The sequence below is a fragment of the Pan troglodytes genome, chromosome 1 (assembly GCF_028858775.2).
Source record: "Pan troglodytes isolate AG18354 chromosome 1, NHGRI_mPanTro3-v2.0_pri, whole genome shotgun sequence".
Taxonomy (NCBI): Eukaryota; Metazoa; Chordata; class Mammalia; order Primates; family Hominidae; genus Pan; species Pan troglodytes.
This window is the reverse complement of record NC_072398.2, coordinates 225,146,561-225,170,368: the sequence shown is the minus strand read 5'-3', so window position 1 is coordinate 225,170,368 and position 23,808 is coordinate 225,146,561. Positions and strand designations below refer to the sequence as shown.

Sequence of the window (23,808 nt, the reverse complement as noted above, 5' to 3'; positions counted from 1 at the left end):
GTCTCACATTGACTAAACTGAGCTGCTATTTCTGACTTTGTCAGTGTACTTTAAAGGAGATTTTATCTATTATTTTCTCTAAATTTATTGTTTTCTTCTTTATAGATGATCATGGGAACAGCAATAGTAGTCATGTAAAAATCTTTTTACCGAAAAAGCTGCTTGAATGTCTGCCGAAATGTTCAAGTTTACCAAAAGAGAGGCACCGCTGGAACACTAATGAGGTAGATAAGTTTCTTTTTTTAAGGGTATAATTATTTTAAGGGCAAATTTTTTAGGTTGCTTCACATAGTCCTACTTTATGTTAGCTTTAAATTTAAAATACTGATCTAGGAAATTGTAAATGACATTATTTAATCTGGATTTGACAGAAACCAACCAACATGTTTTTTGATCTGTCTCTGATCTGCTTGGCTTGCATTGAAAGATACACAACGTGCACGTTGACTTAACTAAAGTAGCATGAGTTTCTGTCTGTGTTTTCTTGCATTTTAGTGTCTTGCATTTAGTGGTTAACCCTGCCTGCATGCCAGTTAAACGTTAGTTGTTATGTCTTCATGAATTAATAAATATACAGTCCCAGTGTTCCACAGAATGTGTAGTGTCTTGACAATGTGAATTTTTGTAGAGTTGGAAAGGGCAGGTTTCAGAGGAGTGAAACAGCTTTTCGTCCTTTCTAATGAAGAAAGTTTGCTTAATGCTAAGAATTTTTATTAAGATTGAAGGCTGTACAGTAGATTATGTATTTAGCATCCAATTAGAAAGTAGATTTATGAAGTAGAATGAAAAAAGTTAATCATCTTGGATGATGTTTCCTTTTTTGGTAAATTTTAATCCAGGAGTCTTACTGTTAGGAGTGGATTGCTTTGTCATCTTTTTTATTTTGAAATCTGAATATTTCAATTTAAGGTAATACCCGTTTAGTGTGGTGATGAGAATTGGGTATACGTCCATCAATTTGGGAGTTATATTCCTTTAATTCAGATGGCTGGGGTTGCTGGTTTTGCCAAGTTCCATTTGTGTGCCTTGGCTCAACATTGATGTCCAAGTTAAGGCAAATTTAGCACCCTATCCTTATTGGACACTCTGTTCTGTTAAAAGACACAAGAAGAAAATAGTGCTGCCTATTGAGCCTTATTTTTTAAAGATTCTTTGGCGCTAACTACTTCCTGATTCAGAATGCTTTTGTTTTGCGTGGTGGGAGGTTATGTGGATAAAAGTCTCTTTACTTATCACAGGTTAGATTTAAATACTCACTGGAACCTTACAGCTTTGTTAACTCGTCTCAACTGATTGTAAAATTCTTTGAAGGTCTCTATGTTTTGATCATTTGCATAAATTACATTTTCCCGTCAGACAGAATGTTTTTGCTTTGACAAATGTTTGCTAGTTTAGAGGCCTGCTGTTTAACCAGTTATTTATTAACTATTTCAGACATTTTTAGACATGAAAATGAAGTAGATATGCTTAAAATTGGTCTTAATCACAGTTTGTTACTCTTTCAGCAAAATAGTATTATATAATTTGGAAGCCATTTAATAAGTCGGAACTTGATTATGAATTATTTAAAAGCTCAGTGTATTTCTTAGTATTCCCTGAAACATAGATTTGATACCAAATTATTATACACATTAGTTCTAGTTTATTTATAAATGTAACCCAACCCATAATAAGTATGTATTTTTCCATATTATATTTCCTGTGGAATTGGCAGCTTATTTATTTTATTTTTTCCCATGGACCCATGTCTTGTGGCAGTTTATTTTAACTACGATTTGACATTATATTTGAAACCAGAAATTGCTTAGTGAATTAAAATCAGTGGCCTGAAGAGTCTTATAAAGCCGGATGTAGCAGTGCTGGGAATTTAGTTGGTAGATTATTTCCATCAGTTGCTTCAAAACTTTTTGAAACTTTTCAGCATAACCCTTCAACTTTCACATGTTTAATAAAACCTCTAAATTATTTACATGTTGCACCTTACTAGTATATTAGATACACTTTAAAGCATCCGATAAAGAATTTTTATAGAGGATGAGATTAAAAGAAAAAATGAGAAGTTTTTCCTTATTTTCTTTCTGGACCTCAGTCCACATACTCCCTTGGAGGCCAGAGGCTGCCATAGTTCAGATTACAGAGAGGAAAATGCATCCCTTTCTCTCACTGGTGTAATGCAAAATTGAGGATCTAGATGGGAAAACGTGGATTGTTTTGCATCAGCTATCACTCATGCTGAAATCTAGGTAGAGGAGCGTATGTTCTGAAGGGTGGAGGCAGCAGGAGGTGGCACAGCTGATGGGTGAAGCCATGCAGCACCCTTTCCCTTGGGATGGGCTGTTCTTTCAGTTAATTGTCAGCTCAGCTGACAAAAGCTCCTATGAGGGAACTGAATTTACAGGTTGACTCATTTCTCTGTAGAGGACCTTGACTTTTTTCTTGTTTTATTTTTTGGCTTTGGAAAAATAGAGGAATATTAAGTGTGACAGCAGAAGACTTACCCTACGAATTGTTAATTCTGCAGAATGTTATGTGGCGATGATAACCTGCTATTTTTTTTTTTTAAAACTGGCTTTGGTAATATAGGTGGAATAAAGCAATCAGCGGTGTTACTAAAGCACTTCTTTGATCTAGCTGGGAATTGGCATTTTCTTACGTTCTTCAGCCTGCCATTCTTCATGTTGACACGAAAACCTGAAGGAAACGTAGTTCAGTGGACTTGTTTCTCATTGGGGCTTTGTGGTCCTATGTCATGCTAAATCATATTTAGTCAAAATTGCCCGTGAAATCCCTCGACTTGCTCATAAAGTAAAGTTTAGTCAGACTGCCCTTATTAAGAGCCCGTTTTCCTTCCAGAGTTGGAATAGATTTCTGTGTTTTGGATGAGGACCACATGAAGTAGTTGGCTTGTATTTAGAAGCTGTGTTGTACAAAAACTCTGTTTCTTAGATCCCACTGAAGGGGCTCACACTGGAAGAGGCGTGTGGGAATGCGCGCAGTTGAGAGCACAGTAGATTTGTGTTTTCCATCTCACTCCCTGTACAGCATATGTTCACAAAGTAAGACTGGTGGCTGGAGCTGCCTGTATGAAATGTCAACTGTCATCTTTCTCTGTTTTCCATGTTCGTGTGTGCTCGCTCGCTCTCTCTGCTGGATGTGTACAGTTGAATTTCTGGGTATAATGTGACTCCTCTATACTAATAAGGAATTCCTTTACTCAGACCTGTGTTTAAATATTTGTGATTGTTTGAAAAAACCTTTTATACTGTGTGTGTTGTGAGTGAGATTGTGCTCCTTCCATCCTTTTTTTTTTTTTTTTTTTTTTTTTTTTGAGGTGGAGTCTCACTCTTTCACCAGGCTGGAGTGCAGTGGCATGATCTTGGCTCACTGCAACCTCCGCCTCCCGGGTTCAAGCAGTTCTCCTGCCTCAGTCTCCCAAGTAGCTGGGACTACAGGTGCGTGCCACCATGCCCAGCTAATTTTTGTATTTTTAGTAGAGACAGGGTTTTACCATGTTGGCCAGGATGGTCTCCATCTCTTGACCTTGTGATCCGCCCACCTCAGCCTCCCAAAGTGCTGGGATTACAGGCGTGAACCACCGCACCCGGCCCCATCCTACCATTTATTGAGCACCTGTTCTTTACTACTGACTGGGTATTTTATATAATTATTTGTAAGCCTTAAAATAGTATTGCAAGGTGGGTAACATTTCCTTTTAGAGATGAGGGAGTGTAGGTAGACAGTAGTTATTTTTTGGTCAAGAGAGCATACTTGATAGAGCCTGTCTCTGAGCTTAATTGCTTCTGTGTTGCTTGTTAATTCTTAGGAACTTTCATTCTATTGTTTACTCTATAGGAGTTTAATCAAAGGCCTACAAACCTAAACTACAGCAAGTCTATTCTGTAACGAGTTTTTTTTTTTTTTTTTTTTTTTTGAGACAGAGTCTCACTCTGTTGCCCAGGCTGGAATGCAGTGGTGTCATCTCAGCTCCCTGCAACCTCCACCCCTCAGGTTCAAGTGATTCTTGTGCTTTAGCCTCCTGAGTGGCTGGGATTACAGGCATGTGCCACCACACCTGGCTAATTTTTGTATTTTATAATTTTGTAGAGATGGGGTTTCGCCCTGTTGGCCAGGCTGGTCTCGAACTCCTGACCTCAGGTGATCTACCCGCTTCAGCCTCCCAAGGTGCTGGGATTACAGGTGTGAGCCACCGCGCCTGGCCTGTAATGTAGTTTTGAATTAAAAAGAGTTAATATAGTCTTAATATTGTGGATTCATATGTAAATGTTTGGTGAAGCTGAAAGTCACTAAAAGGAAGACTCTAAGAAGGTAAGAGAGATCGTTGGACCTACTTAAGTTACTTTTAACCTTTTCTAACCCATTGGAATACCTAAAATCCTTTCCCTTCTTGGATGTTACTTGCAATTGCAGAATAAATTAAATGTTACATCTGAAACCAAATCAATTTTAGATTGTGCTCCCGCAGCCACCAATACTGGTCCTCAGGTGGTAAAGATGACACAAGGAGTGAAGGCGATGATGGCTGCACTAATTATGGAAGCCAGTATGTATTGAACATCCTTTGTATGCTAGGCACTAGTGAGTCCTTTACATGAATCATCACCTTTAATCTTTCAGTTAATCCTATGAGATAGATTATTTGACTATCCTTATGTTATAGATGAGGAAACTGAAGCCATGGATGTGTTAACTAATGTACCCGCAGTCAGAGCCGGGAAGTGGGGGACGGGGGAGTTCAGCCGCTGCAGCCCGACTTTGAGTCCCATAATCCCTCATTTTGTCCCACAGAGCAATATCAAGTTGACTTTTCCAAGATCTTGTAGCTATTTAGTTCTAATCCTTTCGTTTTATAGAATTGTTTGGCTTCTTCATCTGATTTTAAAATGTTGTAACAAAGTTAATCTATTTTTGCATTATGATTTTTTAAAAAGTGGCAGACACTCATTTCTTAGGAAAGTAGTTTTGATTCCTTTTTTTAAAAAAAGTTTTCTCCTACGTGTATTTTGATAGTTTTGATTCTTTTTTTATTTATTTATTTTTTATTTTTTTTTTGAGACGGAGTCTCGCTCTGTCGCCCAGGCTGGAGTGCAGTGGCGCGATCTCGGCTCACTGCAAGCTCCGCCTCCCGGGTTCACGCCATTCTCCTGCCTTAGCCTCCCGCGTAGCTAGGACTACAGGCGCCCACCACCATGCCGGGCTAGTTTTTTATATTTTTAGTAGAGACGGAGTTTCACCGTGTTAGCCAGGATGGTCTTGATCTCCTGATCTCCTGACCTCGTGATCCGCCCGCCTTGGTGTCCCAAGGTGCTAGGATTACAGGGGTGAGCCACCACACCTGGCCTTGTTTTTTTTTTTTTTTTTTTTTTTTTTTTGAGATGGAGTCTCACTCTGTTGCCCAGGCTGGAGTGCAATGATGTGATCTCAGCTCACTGCAACCTCCACCTCTCGGGTTCAAGCGATTCTCCTGCCTCAGCCTCCTGTGTAGCTGTGATTACAGGCATGCGCCACCATGCCTGGCTAATTTTGTATTCTTAGTAGAGACGGGGTTTCACCATGTTGGTCAGGCTGGTCTCCAACTCCCGATCTCAGGTGATCCGCCTGCCTCAGCCTCCCAAAGTGCTTGGATTACAGGCGTGAGCCACGGCGCCCAGCTTAAAACAATTTATTGAGGTTTAATTTATGTATTACAATATAAACTGCACCCATTTGAAGTGCATAATTCAATGAGTTTTTGACAAGTGTATGCTGGTGAAACTACCTCCAAAATCAAGACACGGCACATTTCTATCACCCCATAAGTAGCTTGAGAGAGTATTTTTTTGTTTGTTTGTTTTGTTTTGTTTTTTTGAGATGGAGTCTCACTCTGTCGCCCAGGCTGGAGTGCAGTGGCGTGATCTCGGCTCACTGCAAGCTCCACCTCCCAAGTTCACGCTGTTCTCCTGCCTTAGCCTCCTGAGTAGCTGGGACTACAGGCGCCCGTCACCACGCCCAGCCAATTTTTTGTATTTTTAGTAGAGATGGGCTTTCACCGTGTTAGCCAGGATGGTCTCGATCTCCTGACCTCGTGATCCGCCCGCCTCAGCCTCCCAAAGTGCTGGGATTACAGACGTGAGCCATCGCGCCCGGCCCGATAGTTTTGATTCTTAATGACTATTAGTATGTGGACTATGGATAGTGAAAAAACTATATTAAAAATAGAAATTTTGTACCTGTGTGTAACTTGAGCATTAAGCCTGACTTTTATATTCAGGGCAAGGGAGAAAGAATGTATTAAACACAGAGCACATTCATTAAAGAACCTACTCTTGTTTCATAATCAGTTTGGTGTTCACATCTTCATCAGGTGAACTGCTATAAGGTTTCTGCATTTTAAGTTAGTATTTTTAAGGCCTAGAGCCAGAAATAATTATGCTAACGCAACTGTCTGAATTCACAAATGACTATTTCATAATTACGTATATTAGTACTCCATATATGTTGTCCAGACTGAAAATTCTTTTGTTTAGTCATTAATTAGCTGTTTGACTTAAAATATAACTACTGCATTCCCTAGTCTCTGGATCTAGATTTCACTTGGCATTCTTCCAAAACCAAACTAATGCAGCACCATGAACCTTTTATAATGAAAATGTTCTCCCTAAATATGTTCAAATCACTTTTGTGTGTTACTATTTTTGAACTAATGTTCTTTTTTTGTTTTTCCTGTAATACACAGTTTCTCTAGAGTAAGCAAACAAAATAGAATTCTAGTTTGTATTGATCCTTAAAGAAAGTTTCATCAGATGTTTTTAGTTGGTGGTAGCTTTAGAGTGTCATATTAAATGCATTTTTTAATGGTAAAAATGTCTATGTAGAGAGCAGTATAGGTTGATACATTCTAAGCCACACCAAAGCGTCTGCAGGAGAAAAAACAAAACAAAACTTGAGTAATAATTATAATGCTTTTTATAGGAGGAAACTTACTCTTTAAAAATCTTGAGTACTTTTCCCCCCTAACTTTTTATATTTAGGTAAGAAAAATGGACTTTAACACTGTAAGAATTATTAAATAATAATTAATTTCAACTATTTTTAACATCAAGCCACCTTATTTTTTTTTATTTTTTATTTTTGAGACAGAGTCTCATTCTGTCACCCAGACTGGAGTGCAGTGGCACAATCTTGGCTCACTGCAACCTCCACCTCCTGGGCTGAAGCAATCCTCCCATGTCAGCTTCTGAAGTAGCTGGGATTATAGGTGCTCGCCACCACGGACCTGGCTAATTTTTTGTAGAGACAGGGTTTCACCATGTTGCCAAGGCCTATCCAAACAACTGAGCTCAAGCAATCTGCCTGCCTTGGCCCCTCAAAGTGCTGGGATTACAGGTGTGAACCACTGTGCCTGGTTACCTTACCTTTATAAAAAATTTATTTAGTCTTTTTTTGGTGTCGATACATATAATCTTGAGTGTTTCTTGTGTTTTTAATTTTTTTTCCTTTGTGTAACTTTGTGTTAGGTTTAGGGCTGTAATTTTTCAGTGATTGGTTTTTCTAGTGTATTTATATGTTATCTCTTTGAAATATAGACACACATTTTGGGGGGATCATTTAAGACTCTTCAGACTTCCTAAATGTGAGCTAAGCTGAAAAGCACCAGTACTCTAATCATAAAGGCAGGTGAGATATTTCAGTTTTGACGGCTTGGAAAGTCAGTTAACCTTTAGGTAGGGCTTGGTTTTGTTTAGCTTTTGGCAGGGCTAGTGGTTTGAACGGTCCCAGATTATTTTGTTCCAGGCAGGGCTTTTCTGATTAAATCGCAAAAATGAAAATGCATATAAACAACACAGAGAGCCAAGTTTTAAGAGTGACATTATGTGATTTTTGAACACAGTATATAGTACGAAGTTTCAAATTAAAAGTGATACTTGTGTAGCAGTTAGGTTAAATATAGTTCCTCTGTTTGCTTTGCTAGTATGAAGTGAGATACATGATACTGAAATCCAGGTAGGCACAAGCCTGGAGATCAGACAGCCTGTGTCAAGTGTGCAGTGCCTCAGCAGCAGCAGCAGCAGCAGCAGCACTCCACAGGATATATTGAAAAGCTGGGGCGGAATGTCCTCCCACACAGGTGAGGGGAGACAGGTGAAGGCAGGTTTGACACTGAGGAATAGTAAGAGAAGTAAATTGCACCCTCAGAGTACAGCAATATTTATAGCATTTGAATAAGATGTTAAAGAACATTTTCTTTTAAGGAAGAAATTCCTGTGGGTCTTCCTCAGTTTCAATCTAAACTAGTTTTATTATACTATTACTTCAGCATGTGGCACTTACCTGGCCATAGTCAGTGTTCAATAAATATTTGTTGGATGAATTAACGTAAAAACACAAAAAACTCAGTATAAAATTAATTCTTGGAGTTCTTTTGCAAATATAAAACTCAGATATATGCATTACATAAAAAGAAAATACAAAACTAATAAAGTTTTATATTAACAGGGTTAGTTAAATGCAATAGATGATGTTTTGCCAAAACTAAATTGTCTCGCAACATGAGTATCATACTGACTGTTCTCAAGCAGGTTCTTTTGAATTTGGCATGCGGTACTATCTTGTGTCCTGCAATTATTTTATACTGAGAAGCTGTTTTTTTACATATCAAGCATTTGTATAAGTCTGTCATTAAGCCTTGGCACAAATACATCATTTAGTTTTAAATTCACTTCTGGTTTTTCTCATTAGCCCAAGAAAAATTTAAATGACACTACTGGGTACTAGGGGAAATGTAACCACAAATCACAAACTTGAGCAATGAGTTTGTGTGTTAGAACATACGCGGTTCAGGTGTTACTTTTTCAGATTATACATTAAATTAAGATGCAAAGTTAAAAATTTTTTATGGATTTACAGCCCCTTGATAATACTTCCACAGAGCCGCAGTTGAGAAACACTGCTCTCTTGGAAAGGGTGCAGAGCTGGTGTCAGAAGCAGATTCGAGTCTTGGCTCTGCCGCTACTCAGCTGAGTGTTGGGTAAGGCACTTAACCTACTTGGCCTCTCTTGGGTCTTAGGTGATGGCGCTTGGTGACCTTTGAAGATTTGTCTTTGAAGATTATTGTTGCTTTTGAAGGTTTTCTTTAGGAATGTTGGACTTTCCAGGGAGGCTTGGGTCCAGCTTCGGAGTTTATTTGATTAAATTTTTTTTTTTTTTTTTTTTACTGTTAATCATCTTTTTACTTACTTTTAAGTTAATTGTAATTCAGTAGTTGTTTATTTTTTATTTATAAATTTAAAAATTTATTTTTTAATTTTTATTTTATTTTTTGTTTTTTTTTTTTTAAACCAGAACATTTACTGCATGACTAATTGTTGAAATTCTTAAGCTGATCGAGGTGCTCCAACAGCTGCCCTCTTTGGTTTAGGTGTTGTTTCCTCATGGAGTCCATGCCTGAATCTGTGGTGTACAATTTTTAGGTGCCTCGTTCGGCCAGTCCTGGTGGCATTTTGTCTTTTAGCCTTGGCACTGCAGTTATACGTCCTCCTGCACTTGGCGGGGTAGCCACATTTGCCACAGGTCAACTTCTGAAGGTGGTAGGCCTTCACGCCACAGCGGTGGCGCAATGTGTGTGTCCTATTGCAACACTTTCCAAACGGTCATCTCGCTTCTGCGGCTGAGACCAGAGAGACCTTTTTAATTTTTTTTTTTGAGACAGAGTCGTGCTCTGTTGCCCTGGCTGGAGTGTAGTGGCGCAATCATAACTTACCGCAGCCTCGACCTTCCGGGCTCAAGCTATCCTCCCACCTCAGCCTTCTGAGTAGCTGGGTCTATAGGCGTGTGCCATGCCCAGCTAATTTATACATTGTTTTTGGAGATGGAATCTCGCTTGCCATGTTGCCCAGGCTGGTCTTGAACTCCTGGGCTCAAGCAGTCTTCCTGCCTCAGCCTCCCAAAGTGCTGGGATTATAGGTGGGAGCTCCCGCCCACACTCGGCCAATTCAGTAGTTTTTAATACATCTACAAAGTTGTGTAGCCATCGCCACTACCTAAGTTCAGAACATTTTTCATCACCCCGCAGCCTTCTGGACTGAGTGGAGTCAGCATGCTCAGGGGTTGGCAGCATCTGTTCAGGGGGCTCGAGGTTCTTCTTTGGTGTCTTTTCAAGTTTCTATACCTGTCCAGTACTGAAGCTGGAATTGGAGATTGACCTTTTGTCCAAGTCATAACTTAATATGCTATTTCCTGAAACTGCTTTTAAGAAATATTAAGGTGCAAATGAGGATCCAGTTTGGGCCCACATTTTTCTAAGTTGGATGAAGAGCAGTTGAGTGGAGTTTCTAGTTGCACTCGAGACTCTATACTGTGCAGACAGTTTATTGGTGGAGTTGCCTCAGGATAAAAATACCCAGCTCTTCTCAGTAGTGGGTGGGAGACTTTGGGTGATGGTGATTTCCGTAAAGGAGAAGCTGAGCCTGGTTGGAAGGAAAAAGGAAGAATATACGGAGAGGCTGGCATTCTTTAGCTGAGTGGATTTAGGCTTGAGCTGGAGTCAGAATCACCTGGGAGGCTTGTTCAAACACAGATTGCTGGGCCCCATCCCCAGAGTTTCTGTTCCAGTAGGTCCTGGGTGGGGCCTGAGGATGTGCATTTCTAACAAGTGCCCAGGTGAAAGCTCACTTAGAGGAAGAATCTCAGCCTCCTGGAAGTGTGTTCTAATTAACTTCACTGGACTGTAGGCTCAGCTTTGCTATCCCCATACCACTCATGCATGTTTTGGTGTGCTTTGGCTACATAGGTTACAGTTGAGCTTTCTAGAGCTTTTTTCTCATGTCTTTAGCTAGTAGGCACCTAAAAGTTGTAGAATGCATAGGTTTTATTTTTGGCACTTATCTGAAGTATCTGTTCATGTCTTGACATATAGGAAGCTCTTTTAAAGTTTGGGTGGCAGTGGAGAGGGCATATAGAAGCATATTCTAATTTTTCAATGTTTTTTGAAAAGGTAGCATGAACAATAGTCTCCCCACTCCTTCTTCATATCCATTTGGCTCAAGTAGCTGAAAACAGCAGAACCTTAAAGCTGAGTGTCACAGTCTGCCTGCCTACCTGCCTGTCTACCTGTCTACCTGCCTACCCAGCTACCTGCCTACCCACCTTCAAGTCTTTTCAAATACTGCCTACCCCAGGTTTCTGATGATAAATTCTGTTATCTTGGTAATTATGAAGTTATTTTGAAGGTTTTAAAAGAAGCTCCTAAAAAATAACCTAAGTTTTACAGTATTCGTGCTTTTAGAAAGCTGGAAAAGCAAGTGAAGAAACAACAAAAAGAAATCCTTTCTAGATGGATGAGAAACCACAGATGGGTTGGGGTGAATGCGATGAAATAGAAATGTGTGTTTGGGAGAGTGTTTTCTCTGTAAGGAAGAATATTCTCTGTAAGGAAGGCAGGCTATGTGGCTTTCATGAGGTCTTCTTAGAAGCTTCTGTGGTATGTTCACTGGTCTGGCGAAGGGGGTAGACTTGAAAAAATTGTAAAATGGCGAGAACCTGGAATTTACATTTGGGGAGAAAAGAAACTGGGAGGCCCTTCAGCTCTGGGGAATTGGACAATGTGAAGCAGGGTCCACATGTGTGTGTATGTGTGTGTATGTATGTGTGTGTATGTGTGTGTGCATGTGCGCATATGTGCATGCATGTGCACTCATCCAGGTGGGGCGTCTGCGGTAGCACCGAGGTGGATTCTGAGGCAAGCTTCATTTGGCCCTGAGTTCATTTTATTGTGACTCCAGAGGAGTTCATGGGGGAAATAAAGGCTCTCATGTGCAAGAAACAAGGAAGCAGAAAAGTCATTTGACCTAGGCTAGAAAAGGCGGCCACCTCTAGTCTATAGTCAGAAGAGAAGTAGCTGTTCAGAGGGGCTGAGACAGGTAATGCTGGTCCCAGGCCAAGCCTCTTGAGGAAAGAGAACAACATTCCGAAATTCTGTGTGTAGCTCATACCCTGAAGGAGTTCTCTTTTTTTTTTTTTTTTTTTTTGAGATGGAGTCTCTGTTGCATAGGCTGGAGTGCAGTGGCGCAATCTCGGTTCACTGCAATCTCCGCTCACTGCAATCTCCGCCTCCCGGGTTCATGCCATTCTCCTGCCTCAGCCTCCCAAGCAGCTGGGACTACAGGCACCCGCCACCATACCCGGCTAATTTTTTGGTATTTTTTTAGTAGAGATGGGGTTTCACTGTGTTAGCCAGGATGGGCTCGATCTCCTGACCTCGTGATCCACCCGCCTCGGCCTCCCGAAGTGCTGGGATTACAGGCGTGAGCCACCGCGCCTGGCAGGAGTTCCCTTTTAAGATCGCTGTGTGTAGCGCTGTAGGAAGAGTCAGAAGGTCAAGGACAAGGCGCCGAGGTTCCTACCCTCTTAGTACTTTGTGTTGGGGAGTGGAGGCTGTCCAGAGAGGCTGGCCAAGGGGAGGCTCCCCCTGGGAAGATGGGGATCTTTTAGGAGGTGCTGCAAAGGGACACTTTTTCAGAGAGACAAGGGGAAAACACTTGCATATATTTACTTCTTTAAAAGTTGAGAAAGTTAAAAGAATGGGAAGATGCCATCTGCTTCCCATTTCTGAGAAAGGGTACATTAAAATAGCTTGAAATTAAGCAGAATGTATAAAATTAACGTCTGAGTATAGTCATTTCCCGTTTTTCCTGACACATCTTTCAGCTGTGTAGCAACAGATCCGCATTCCTGGTGTCAGAAGACAGTTGTTAATGTGCTAGTTAAAATTTTATTTTATTTTTGTACTGTTGCGCAAAATTTAGACTTAACTCTGTTTTATTTAAGAAGCATTTTTGTTAAATGCTTTAATTATTATTAATCAAATTTTTTTGTATTTAAGCAATTTTCAACAATCTATTCCTCAAGCAATTCAGAGAACCTGCTGTGTGGTGATTATGTATTTTTTATTTCATAAATGGGGGTAGTGAGGCATAAGTGTTTTGGAATTAGCATTTGTCATCATCTAATATACTGTGTAAATTACATCTTCTCACTGTGTATTGTCTGGCTGCCACTGCTAGACTCTTAAGTTCCAGGTGGACAGGGATCTTATGCCAGGTGGACATGGCATACATGTATGTATGGCAGGTACTGTTCTAAGTATATACAATAGTCCCTGGAGTGTCCAGGGACTGTTCATTGAATGAATGAGTAAAGACTTCTGTCAACAAATATCATTTAGTCTAGTGCTCAAGTGGGCTGCTAATACTCTGTTTCTGAATTAAACAGTCTGGCTTGGTGATAGTCACTGATAGCACCAAGCAGATCCATGGGAGCTACCCCAGAAAAGCTTGTGATGCAGAGGAGAGGAGCAAAATGCGCGCTCCCTGGGTGCAAATGGATTCCCACAACCACGGAAGGAAGAACTGCGGCAGACATGCTTGGTTCTTAATCTCAGACTCATCAGTCAGGGAAGTCACTCCTGTCTAAGGGGCGAGTGAGGGTGAGGCAGGAAGCCAGCATGTCCCCTGTGAAGGAGCTCTTTCCAGGTAGAAGCATGAAGCCCAGGAAAGGCAATTTATACAGCACATCACCAATAGAGAGATGGCCAAACCACTCTGAACTCTACCATCTGAAGTGAACAATTTCTAATTATGTATCTTCAGATTTTTTTCTTTCAGATTTCTTTCTGATATATGTATCTACAGATATTTCTCTGTGCCGGTGTGGGCATTTTTTCTATATTTATTAACGCAGAATAGGTTTACTGTACATGTAGTTCTATAACCTGGCTTTTCTCTTAATATGTTATATATCTGTTAGGCATTTTTTGACAGTGATCCACAGCATCATGTTTGTTTGTTTCTTGATTGACTGAGACAGATTCTCTCTCTGTCACCCAGGCTGGAGTGCAATGGTGCGATTATAGCTCACTGCAGCTTCAAATTCCTGGACCCAAGAGATCCTCCTGCCTCAGCCTCCTGAATGGTTAGGACTACAGGCATGGGACACCATGCCTGGCAATGTTTTTTATTTTTTGTGGAGACAGGATCTTGCTGTCTTGCCCAGGCTGGTCTTGAATTCCTGGCCTCAAATGATCCTCCTGCCTCAGCCTCCCAAAGTGCTGGGATTACAGGTGTGAGCCATCGTGCTCAGCCAACATTATGTTTATCGACTGTTTATTAATGTTCCATTTAATTTTGGCTGGGTATGGTGGCTCACGCCTGTAATCCCAGCACTTTGGGAGGCTGAGGCGGGCAGATCACAAGGTCGGGAGATCGATACCATCCTGGCTAACATGGTGAAACCCTGTTCCTACTAAAAATACAATAAATTAGCTGGGCGTGGTGGCATGTGCCTGTAATCCCAGCTACTCGGGAGGCTGAGGCAGGAGAATCACTTGAACCCGGGAGGCAGAGGTTGCAGTGAGTCGAGATCGTGCCACTGCACTCCAGCCTGGGCGACAGAGCGAGACTCTCTCAAAAAAACAAAAAACAAAAAACAAAAAAACCCCCAAACATTCCATTTAATTTAATGCCATCATTTATGCGTTCAGCAATATTTTTGAGGGCCTACCATGTGCCAGGCACTGGAGTTGCTGAGGGTATAAGATGAGGTTCCAATTCTCATGGAGCTTATTGTTTAGAGGGAAAACAATACAAAAGTAAACAAGTAGGTGAGGATTTCAGAGTGTGCTAAGAACAAAGTAGAGCAGGGTACTGAGGTGTGAGCACATTAGTAGATTTCGTAGGAAAGGCCTTTCTTAGGAAGTTATATTTGAGCTGAGAACTGAATGATAAAGGAAAGCCAGCTACTTGAGTATCTGGGGGAGGAATATTCTAGGCAAAGGTAATAGCCTGTGCAAAGGCCCTGAGGCAGGAATGTGCTTGCTTTGAGGAAATGTGAAAAAAAAAGTTGTTGATTGGAACAGTGTGGGGATCTGGCAGATGAGCTGGGTGAGGTAGGTAAGGGCTAGATCTTGTTGTGCCAAGTAGGCATAAAGAGTTGAGATTTTGGGTCGGGCACAGTGGCTCACGCCTGTAATCCCAGTACTCTGGGAGGCCGAGGTGGGCAGATCACCTGAGGTCAGGAGTTCAAGACCAGCCTGACCAACATGATGAAACCCCATCTCTACTAAAAATACAAAATTAGCCGGGCGTGGTGGCACATGCCTGTAATCCCAGCTACTCGGAGGCTGAGGCAGGAGAATTGCTTGAACCTGGGAGGCAGAGGTTGCAGTGAGTGGAGATCGTGCCATTGCACTCCAGCCTGGGCAACAAGAGCGGAACACCGTCTCAAAAAAAAAAGAGTTGAGATTTTGTTTTAAGGGCAACATGAAGTTATTGGAGGATGAGCTATTAGGAAGTGAGCAACATAATATGAAGCTTTATGTTCAAAGGCTTTCTTGGCTACTGTGTGGCAGTCAGGGGAAGCAGAGAGACCAGTTAAGAGTCTGTTGCAATAACTGGTGATCTTGGTAAGAAATGACGGTGGGGGTGGAGGGAGTGAGAAGTGGATGTATTTCAGAGGTGGAGCTGTCAATTCATGGGATTGGATGTAGGGGGTAAAGGAAAGGAGAAATTTTGTGGCCTCAGCTACTGCGTTGGTGCTGGGGCTCGTCAGTGAGACAAGGAAGTGGAGATTAAGAGTGTTCTTCTGGGATGTCCTGGTTGTGAGATGTCTGTTAGACACCAGAGTGATGATGTTGAATAGGCAACTTCCAGAAGTCTGGGGAGAGGTCCTGTCTGGAGATAAAAATTGGAGAGCCGTCAATGCGCAGGTGACATTTAAAGCCATAGACTAGGTGAGATCACCTGGGATGCAGAAGATAGATGGAGAAAGGGAGACTAAGCCCCGAGCAGCGCAGGAGGAGCCAGCACAGGAGGCTGCAGGGGAGCCAGGGAGGCAGTGCTGAGGCAGGCAGGTGTGAAGTGGAAGCCTGGAGAAGGACATGTTTTAAGGAGGGTGCGTCACTTTTATGTTTGCTACTGTAACCAGTTATCACAAATTTAGTGGCTTAAAACAACACAGATTTCTTAACTGTTCTGTAGGTCAGTCATCTGACATGGGTCTCACTGGGTTGCCATCAGGGTGCCAGCAGGGCCATGTTCTTTATGGAGGCCCTAGAGAGGAATCTGTTTCCCTGTCTGTTCCACCTTCTGGAGTCTGCTTAATGTTCTTTGGCTTGTGGCTCCCTCCTCCATCCTTGATGCCAGCGACGTAGAGTCTTTGTGACCCTGCTCTCTTCTCATTCACTCACTCTGACCTCTTCTGCCTCTTTCTTCCACTTTTAAGGACCCTTTTAATTAGGCCGAGTCCACCTAGATAATCCAGGATAATTTTCCTATTTTAAGGTCAGCTGATTAACAACCTAAATTCTGTCTTCAGCCTTAATTCCCCTTTGCCTTGTAATGTTATTTATTTACAGGTTCTGGAGATTAGGGTGTGTATATCTTTGGGGTTCCTGTTCTTCCTTTCACAGAGGGTATCACAAAGGTTACTGGGAAGTTGGGTAAAATGAGGACGGAGAAGTCATTGTTGGATTTGGTCAACTGATTAGTAACCTCAATGGGTGGTTCCAGTGGAGTGTTGGTGCGGTGGCCCAATGGGAGTGAGTTGAAGAGCCAGAGAGGTGAGGACGTGGAGGCTACACATCTTAATGGTTCTTGGTGGCAGTTTTGCTTTGAAGGAAAGTAAATAGTGGCAAGAATTACAAAGGAAAAGCACAGAGGACAGCTCTGAGAGGATGAAATGGGAGACGGAATGTGGAACAGAGGTTCAGGGACGACTGCTGGAAGGAAGGGGCATTAGTGTAGTGTCTACTGGAAGAGATTAACTGGATGAAGAACCTGGAGTGAAACCAAGAAATGGTTTATAGGGATGGGGACATATGAAAGTGAAATTCACAGGATTATTTTTAATAGAACAGCAGAAGGTACTGATGACTCCTGTTGCTTGTGCCTGGGTCAGTGGACAGGATCCTTGTCAGCAGCCACTACAGGGCCCGCAAGCCCACCTCAGATGCTGTCATTCCATGGGTGGTGGCCAAATCTTTGAAGTCAGTGTAGAACCTCTGCCCTTTCTTCCTGGGGAGCCTGGATCAGCCATGATCTTGCCCAGACTCAGCGCCATGGTGGAGGGACATCTCCTTTCCTCTCCTGCCCCCTAACCACTTCCCTTACACTTCTGCTCTTCTCTCCTCACCCGCTAAATTGTAGGCCTGCCTCCATTTCTTTCTTTACTTTGTTACGTTTTAATAACATTTATTCACTCCACAACATGCTCACAGAGGTGGAAGACCAAGTTAGTGCAGACCCATTCATTCCTGGACCCAGTGGCTCTCAAGTGGGAGAGGTGCTGGTCTTAAAGGGTGTTTAGGAACAAGTGGGCGTCATAGTGAGTGTAAAAACGCCCTCGCCGTGAGGCTCAGAAGAGCCGGGCCTCCTCCTGCTCCTAGTCCAGTCAGTGCTCCTTCTTCATATGGGTGGTTCGCAGCCCTGCTGCATGTTAGACTCACCGGGACAGATTTGTAAACATATCACGGCCTGGGCCCTACCACAAACTAATTCAACTGGAGTCTCAGGGATAGGGTCCAAACTGAGGATTTTAAAAAGCTCCCTAGGAGATTCTGAAGTGCAGCCAGGGCTAAGAACTACAGCCTTAAATCTACTGTTGACTGCTTTCAAAAGAAGTCTTCACTGTGCTTAAACAAATTGTGGTTAAAAGTAAGCAAAAGGGCCGGGCGTGGCGGCTCATACCTGTAAATCCCAGCACTTTGGGAGGCCGAGGCAGGTGGATCACCTGAGGTCAGGAGTTCGAGACCAGCCTGGCCAACATGGTGAAACCACGTCTCTATTAAAAATACAAGAAAATTAGCTGGGCATGGTGGTGCATGCCTGTAATCCCAGCTACTCGGGAGGCCAAGGCAGGAGAATTGCTTGAACCCGGGAGGTGGAGGTTGCAGTGAGCTGAGGTCGTGCCATTGCACTCCAGCCTGGGTGACAAGAGCAAGTCTCCATCTCAAAAAAAAAAGAAGGAAGCAAAAGGAAATCTGGAGGGGAACATTTGTAATAGGCAAGTGGTCATTATTAAATGTACAGTTATATTATTAAAATGTAGATCATTTGAATCAACTGACACGTCTGAATTTGGATTAAAACTCCTAAGCACTATAAGGTACTCAAAGCTTGGTACTGGTAGGGCACAGTTTGTTCATTTCTGTTTTTCATGTTGCCTTCTTTACACTTTTTTCCTTTCTGAATAGCCTAATATGACGAAGCAGCTATTTGTAACATGTGGGAATTATTTTTTCTTCTTTTCCTCCCATAGTCTGTCTCCATCTTTGAGCTGCTGTTCTTTCTACAGCTTAAGATTCTTAGATGTCCATTCCATTCCCTACCCAGTCTTGGAACACTGTGAGATGAGCATTCCTGATAAGTGGTCATCCAATTTGGAAAGACACAGTATTTTACAAGGTGATCAGTTTCTGAGGAATTTCAGTTAGAAAACTTTGTGTTTTTGGTTTGGTCAGGGAAAGATCCAGAAAAGTGATCAAGAGGTTAGCTCAAACCTGATATAGGGAGTTCTCAGAATAGAGATTGGCTGTTAATGGTCTCTTATAATTTTTTCCTTGAGGATAGTTTTATTAGTATGAGAGTAACTTAACCATCCTCATTGTGCAGTTCTTCCGCCTCAGTCTCCCAGGTAGTTGGGATTACAGGCACGCACCACCATGCCCTGCTAATTTTAGTATTTTTAGTAGAGGCAGGGTTTCACCATGTTGGCCAGGCTGGTCTCAAAGTCCTGATCTCAGGTGATCCACCTGCCTCAGCTTCCCAAAGTGCTGGGATTATAGGCATGAGCCACTGCGCCCGGCCCCAAACTTTTTTATAATTCTCTATGACATTGACATACTCCCACAACAGCTTCAGTATAATTTAGATGCCCTTATACATCTGCATGGCCAAATTAAAAAAGACACCATCAGGTGTCAGCAAGAAACAGAGCAGGGGGAGCTTTCATGTACTGCTGATGGGAATCTACATTAGTTTAACCACTTTGGGAAACTAGAATTATCTATGAGAGTGGAAGATTTGCACACCATAAAGCCCAGCAGTTCTACTCCTTATGCATATTCTTGACAGACTGTAAACTAATGAATTGATGAATATTCAAGAAGTGAGTAACTCTCACAAACATAATGTTGAGAGAAAGAAACCAGACACTCAGAATATATATTGTTTGATTCTGTATACAGGTTCAAAACAAAGGCAAAATTAATTTATGGTGTTGCAAGTCAGGAGATGTAGTTACCTTTGGAGAGTAGGGAGGATATATTAGCAGGGCTTCTGGGGTGTTGGTAATGTTCTTTCTTGATGACAGGTGTGATACACATGCACACATACACACAAATATACTTACAATTTGTGCTGTTTCCTGTTTGTATATAATATTTTAATAAAAAGTTCACTGAAATGGGGCTGGGCACAGTGGCTCGCGCCAGTAATCCCAGCACTTCGGGAGGCTGAGGCAGGCAGATGCTGGAACCCAGGAGTTCAAGACCAGCCTGGGCAACATGACAAAACCATTGCATTACAAAAAAAAAAAAAAGCAAAAATTAGCCCAGCATAGAGGTGTGTGCCTGTAGTCCCAGCTACTTGGGAGCCTGAGGTGGGAGAATTGCTTGGGCCTGGGAGGTGGAGGTTGTGGTGAGCTGAGATTGTGCCACTGCACTCCAGCTTGGGTGACAGAGTGAGAAAGACCCTGTGTCCAAAAAAAAAAAAAAAAAAAAAGTTTACTGAAATGGTATATGGTGTAGAGTAGATTATTGAACAGCAGTGAGAAATGAGCAAAATACAGCTACATGCAGCACCATAGAAGATTCTCACAGAATGCATACGATCAGATTCTAGTTTTCTAAAGTTCAAAGAGTCAATGCTAAGCTATTGTTTAAGGACACATAAGTAACTCGTGGATATCAGTCAGGATTCAGTCAGGGAAGCAGAACCACTGTATTATGTAATAAGGGATTTATTTTTTATAGCAATAAGATATTTTACAACTGTGGGGAAAAGCTGGAAAAATGACAGTCTGGAAGGAGGAATTAGAGGACCAGAGAAGAGCCACGAAAGCACCTCTCCTGAAGCACCTGTACGGGTGGCTGAGTTAGAACTTGTGGGAGGCTCTGAGAAGCCAGGCATGAACAGCTGCTAGAACGGGACCACAAAGGAAAGCTGATGAAAAAGTCTATGAAAAGCTATTACCTCTGCGTAGCAATCACTTCTCTAGGTCTGCTGCCCAGCAGCTGATGGTCCAGGGGCTTCCGTTCGCTGACAAGGCTGGCAGTTGGGGGAAAAAGCTAGTGACAGAAGCAGCACGTGGACAAGCTGGAACCCTCTGGCATCTCCGTTTATATCTGCTACCACCTCTAACTACCTCGGCCCTCAGGAAGTAATGGTGGTTTTACTTTTCGCTTTTTAAATCTTGTCCAGATTCAGGGAAGGGAATCCTGAGAAAATTCTAGCCTAACCAAATTGAGTTAAAAGCTGCAATAGTGATGGTTGCACAACTCTGTGCATATATTAAAAAATATACTTTAAGTGGGTGGACTTTATGATTTGTGAATTATATCTCAATAAAGCTGTTATTTACTTAAACAAAACTGCCACATGTTGAAAACTTTAAAGAAACAATGTTACCATGGATGATTTAAGTGCTGCTTCTTGGAGATATGGAAGTTTCAGTTTAGTAACTGCTTCTTAGCAGGTTGTATCTATGTTACTCTACACTGCTATTCTTTGGAAAGCTAGAGCATAGTAACTATGATCTGTTTGTTAATGACAGACCTCAAGGTCTCCTGACAGGTCTGGGAATAAGTTTTGAAAATAGGTTAATGGGATATTGTATTAGTCCGTTCTCATGCTGCTAGTAAAGACATACCTGAGACTGGATAATTTATAAAGGAAAGAGGTTTAATGGACTCACAATTCCACATGGCTGGGGAGTCCTCACAATCATGGCAGAAGGCAAAGGAGAAGCAAAGGCACGTCATACATGGCAGACGAGAGAATGTGCAGGGGAACTCCCGTTTATAGAACCATCAGATCTCTTGAGACTCATTCACTACCATGAGAACAATATGGGGGAAACAGTCCCCATGATTCAATTATCTCCACCTGGCCCCACCCTTGACACATGGGAATTATTACAGTTCAAGGTGAGATTTGGGTGGGGACACAGCCAAACCATATGAGATACATTTTCTCACTTTTCACCATGTATATTTGGTTTTAAAATTTGAACTAGGATTTCTTTGCTTATACTTAAAAGTAGGTTTTACAGATTCATTAAAACTTTCATATCAAATCTGTTTTGATAATCTGAGATATTCTCATCATCTCAAACTATTGGAAAATGCCCTTATCTACTCTCCATTTACGTGGAACCACTTTTCATTTGAATGTTTGTTATGGCTCTTTTTATTCTCTTTATAAGGAGACAATTGCCCAAATAAAGATATGCAGCTTTCCTGCCTGGTGCTGTAGTTGTACCATAGTAAGGAAATGGATATGAAGGTTTTTTAAAAAGTGCAAAAACAGAGTAGCTTGTATCATTTATATGCAAAAACTAGAAACATTTTTAGCTGTAGTTATGAAGACTTCTAGCTTTTTGTCAACTTTTTAACTAAAAGGAGTCCCAAAACACAGGTTATTTCTACATGGATTAAATTTATAATAATAAAGAATCATTAGTATTACTAAACCATATTGACAGAATTCTTGCTAAAACTAGGCTAGACAGACAAGGATGGATACTGAAGGTTGACACTGAAGACCTAGTTGGGAAGAGGATTCAGAGGAGCTTGGCTAGAGTTTGGTCAAGGAGACACTCTTGGTCAGTATGTAAGTCTGGCTAATTGGAAGTAAATAAAAGGCAGCCATAGTCTTGGAGGGAAGACAGACATAAAAAATGATTGCAATATGGTATAAAAGGTATAATAGAATTATAAAGTATGTGTGTATAAGATGTATCTGCGGCAAAAAGGAGCAGTGATGGTCTGCTTGAGCACATGAAGGATGGATTTTTTTTTTTTTTTTTGGAGACGGAATCTTGCTCTATCTCCCAGGCTGGAGTGCAGTGGCGCCATCTTGGCTCACTGCAACCTCTGCCTCCTGGGTTCAAGCTGTTCTTTTGCCTCAGCCTACCGAGTAGCTGGGATTATAGGCTTGTGCCACTACGCCTGGCTTATTTTTCTACTTTTTAGTAGAGATGGGGTCTTGCTGTGTTGGCCAGGCATGTCTTGAACTCCTGGCCTCAAGTGAAGGATGGATTTTTTTTTTTTTAAATGACACTAAAGCTGTATTTTGAAGATGATTAGAAAGTTTGCTAGGCAGACAAAGAGAATCAGCAAGAAAACTTTCTGGGCTGAAGGTACTACGTTTAGTCAAACTATTAATACTTCCTTTCCTGTGCAAAGGAACGGAAGAAGGAAGTAGTTTGAGTTGCTTGGATAATTCGCTATGGCTAGTTTAGGGTTTAAGGAGAGAGATGGATGAGTTAAGATTAGAGAGTAGCAGCTAGATCATAGAAGGCTATGTATGCCACGTTGCGTTTAAATTTTTTTTTTTTTTTTTTTTTTTGAGACAGAGTCTTACCCTGTCACCCAAGCTGGAGTGCAGTGGTATGATTTCGGCTGACTGCAACCTCTGCCTCCTGGGTTCAAGCAATTCTTCCTGCCTCAGCCTCCCTAGTAGCTGGGATTACAGGCATGCACTGCCACCTCCAGCTAATTTTTTTTTTTTTTGAGATGGAGTCCCCCTCTGTCACCCAGGCTGGAGTACAGTGGCGGGATCTCTGCTCACTGCAACCTCCGTCTCCCGGGTTCAAGTGATTCTTCTGTCTCAGCCTCCTGAGTAGCTGGGATTACAGGCACGCATGTGGCGCCCAGCTAATTTTTTTTTTTTTTTTTGTACTTTTAGTAGAGACGGGGTTTCAGCATGTTGGTCAGGCTGGTCTTGAACTCCTGACCTCGTGATCTGCCTGCCTCGGCCTCCCAAAGTGCTGGGATTACAGGTATGAGCCTCCGCGCCTGGCCTAAGATTTTTATTTCTAGTAGAAAAAGAGTTTCACCATAGTGACCAGGCTGGTCTCAAATTCTTGACCACAGGTGATCCACCCACCTCACCAGTGTGCCAGGATTACAGGCATGAGCCACCACACCAGCCTGGGTTTACATTGTAACAGATTTTTTGTTGTTGTTTTCTTTGAAGGTCTCACTCTGTCTCCCAGCTTGATCATAGCTCACCATAGACTTCAACTCCTTGGCCTCAAACAATCCTCTCATACCTCAGCCTCCAGAGTGGCTGAGACCACAGGGGTGCACCACCATATCTGGCTAATAGTTTTATTTTTATTTTGTAAAGACAGAGTCTCCCTACATTTCCCCGGCCTTGAACTCCTAGTCTCAAGTGATCCTCCCATTTCGTCCTCCCAAAGTATTGGGATTACAGGCATAAGCTACTGCACCTGGCCTTTTAGCACAGTTTAATCAGAAGAGGAAAATGAGCAGATTTTTATTTTATGCAGTTACTCTGTGGACCATGTAGAGAATGGTTTGGAAGAACACTGGGAGTCTGGTGAGGAATCCATCCCAGAGATAGTAACTAAGACCTGTTTTTAGACATTGGCAGTAGCGAAGGATCTGACTTGGGAGGTAGAGTTAGTAGCATTTATGTGACCTCTAAGACGTGATCCTGTCACACTTTTTCTCTACTCTGTTAGGTTCAGTACTTGAGGGCCTTTGAATTAAACTGACAAATGATAGATTAGCAA

The 23,808-nt window shown here is 41.9% G+C and overlaps 2 protein-coding genes across 25 annotated transcripts in view; one reads left to right on the top strand and one right to left on the bottom strand.

Annotated features, from left to right (window-relative positions):
* CAMTA1 (calmodulin binding transcription activator 1) overlaps positions 1-23,808 on the top strand; it is a 981,226-nt gene that overhangs the window by 39,293 nt on the left and 918,125 nt on the right. For all 24 annotated transcript variants that reach the window (XR_010155137.1, XR_008538068.2, XR_008538069.2 and 21 more), the window contains one exon: positions 106-224. Coding sequence is in view for 19 of the 24 variants with exons in the window: in XM_054662341.1 (XP_054518316.1) it covers positions 106-224 (119 nt within the window). In the remaining 5 variants the exon portion in view is untranslated. The remainder of the gene's footprint in view (positions 1-105; positions 225-23,808) is intronic.
* Positions 9,372-13,416, bottom strand: LOC112208659 (large ribosomal subunit protein eL37-like). Its single transcript, XM_054678734.1, has 2 exons — positions 13,247-13,416; positions 9,372-9,648 (listed from the first exon to the last, which is right to left on the bottom strand). Exons 1-2 carry the CDS (start codon positions 13,414-13,416, stop codon positions 9,372-9,374), a joined length of 447 nt encoding a protein of 148 aa, XP_054534709.1.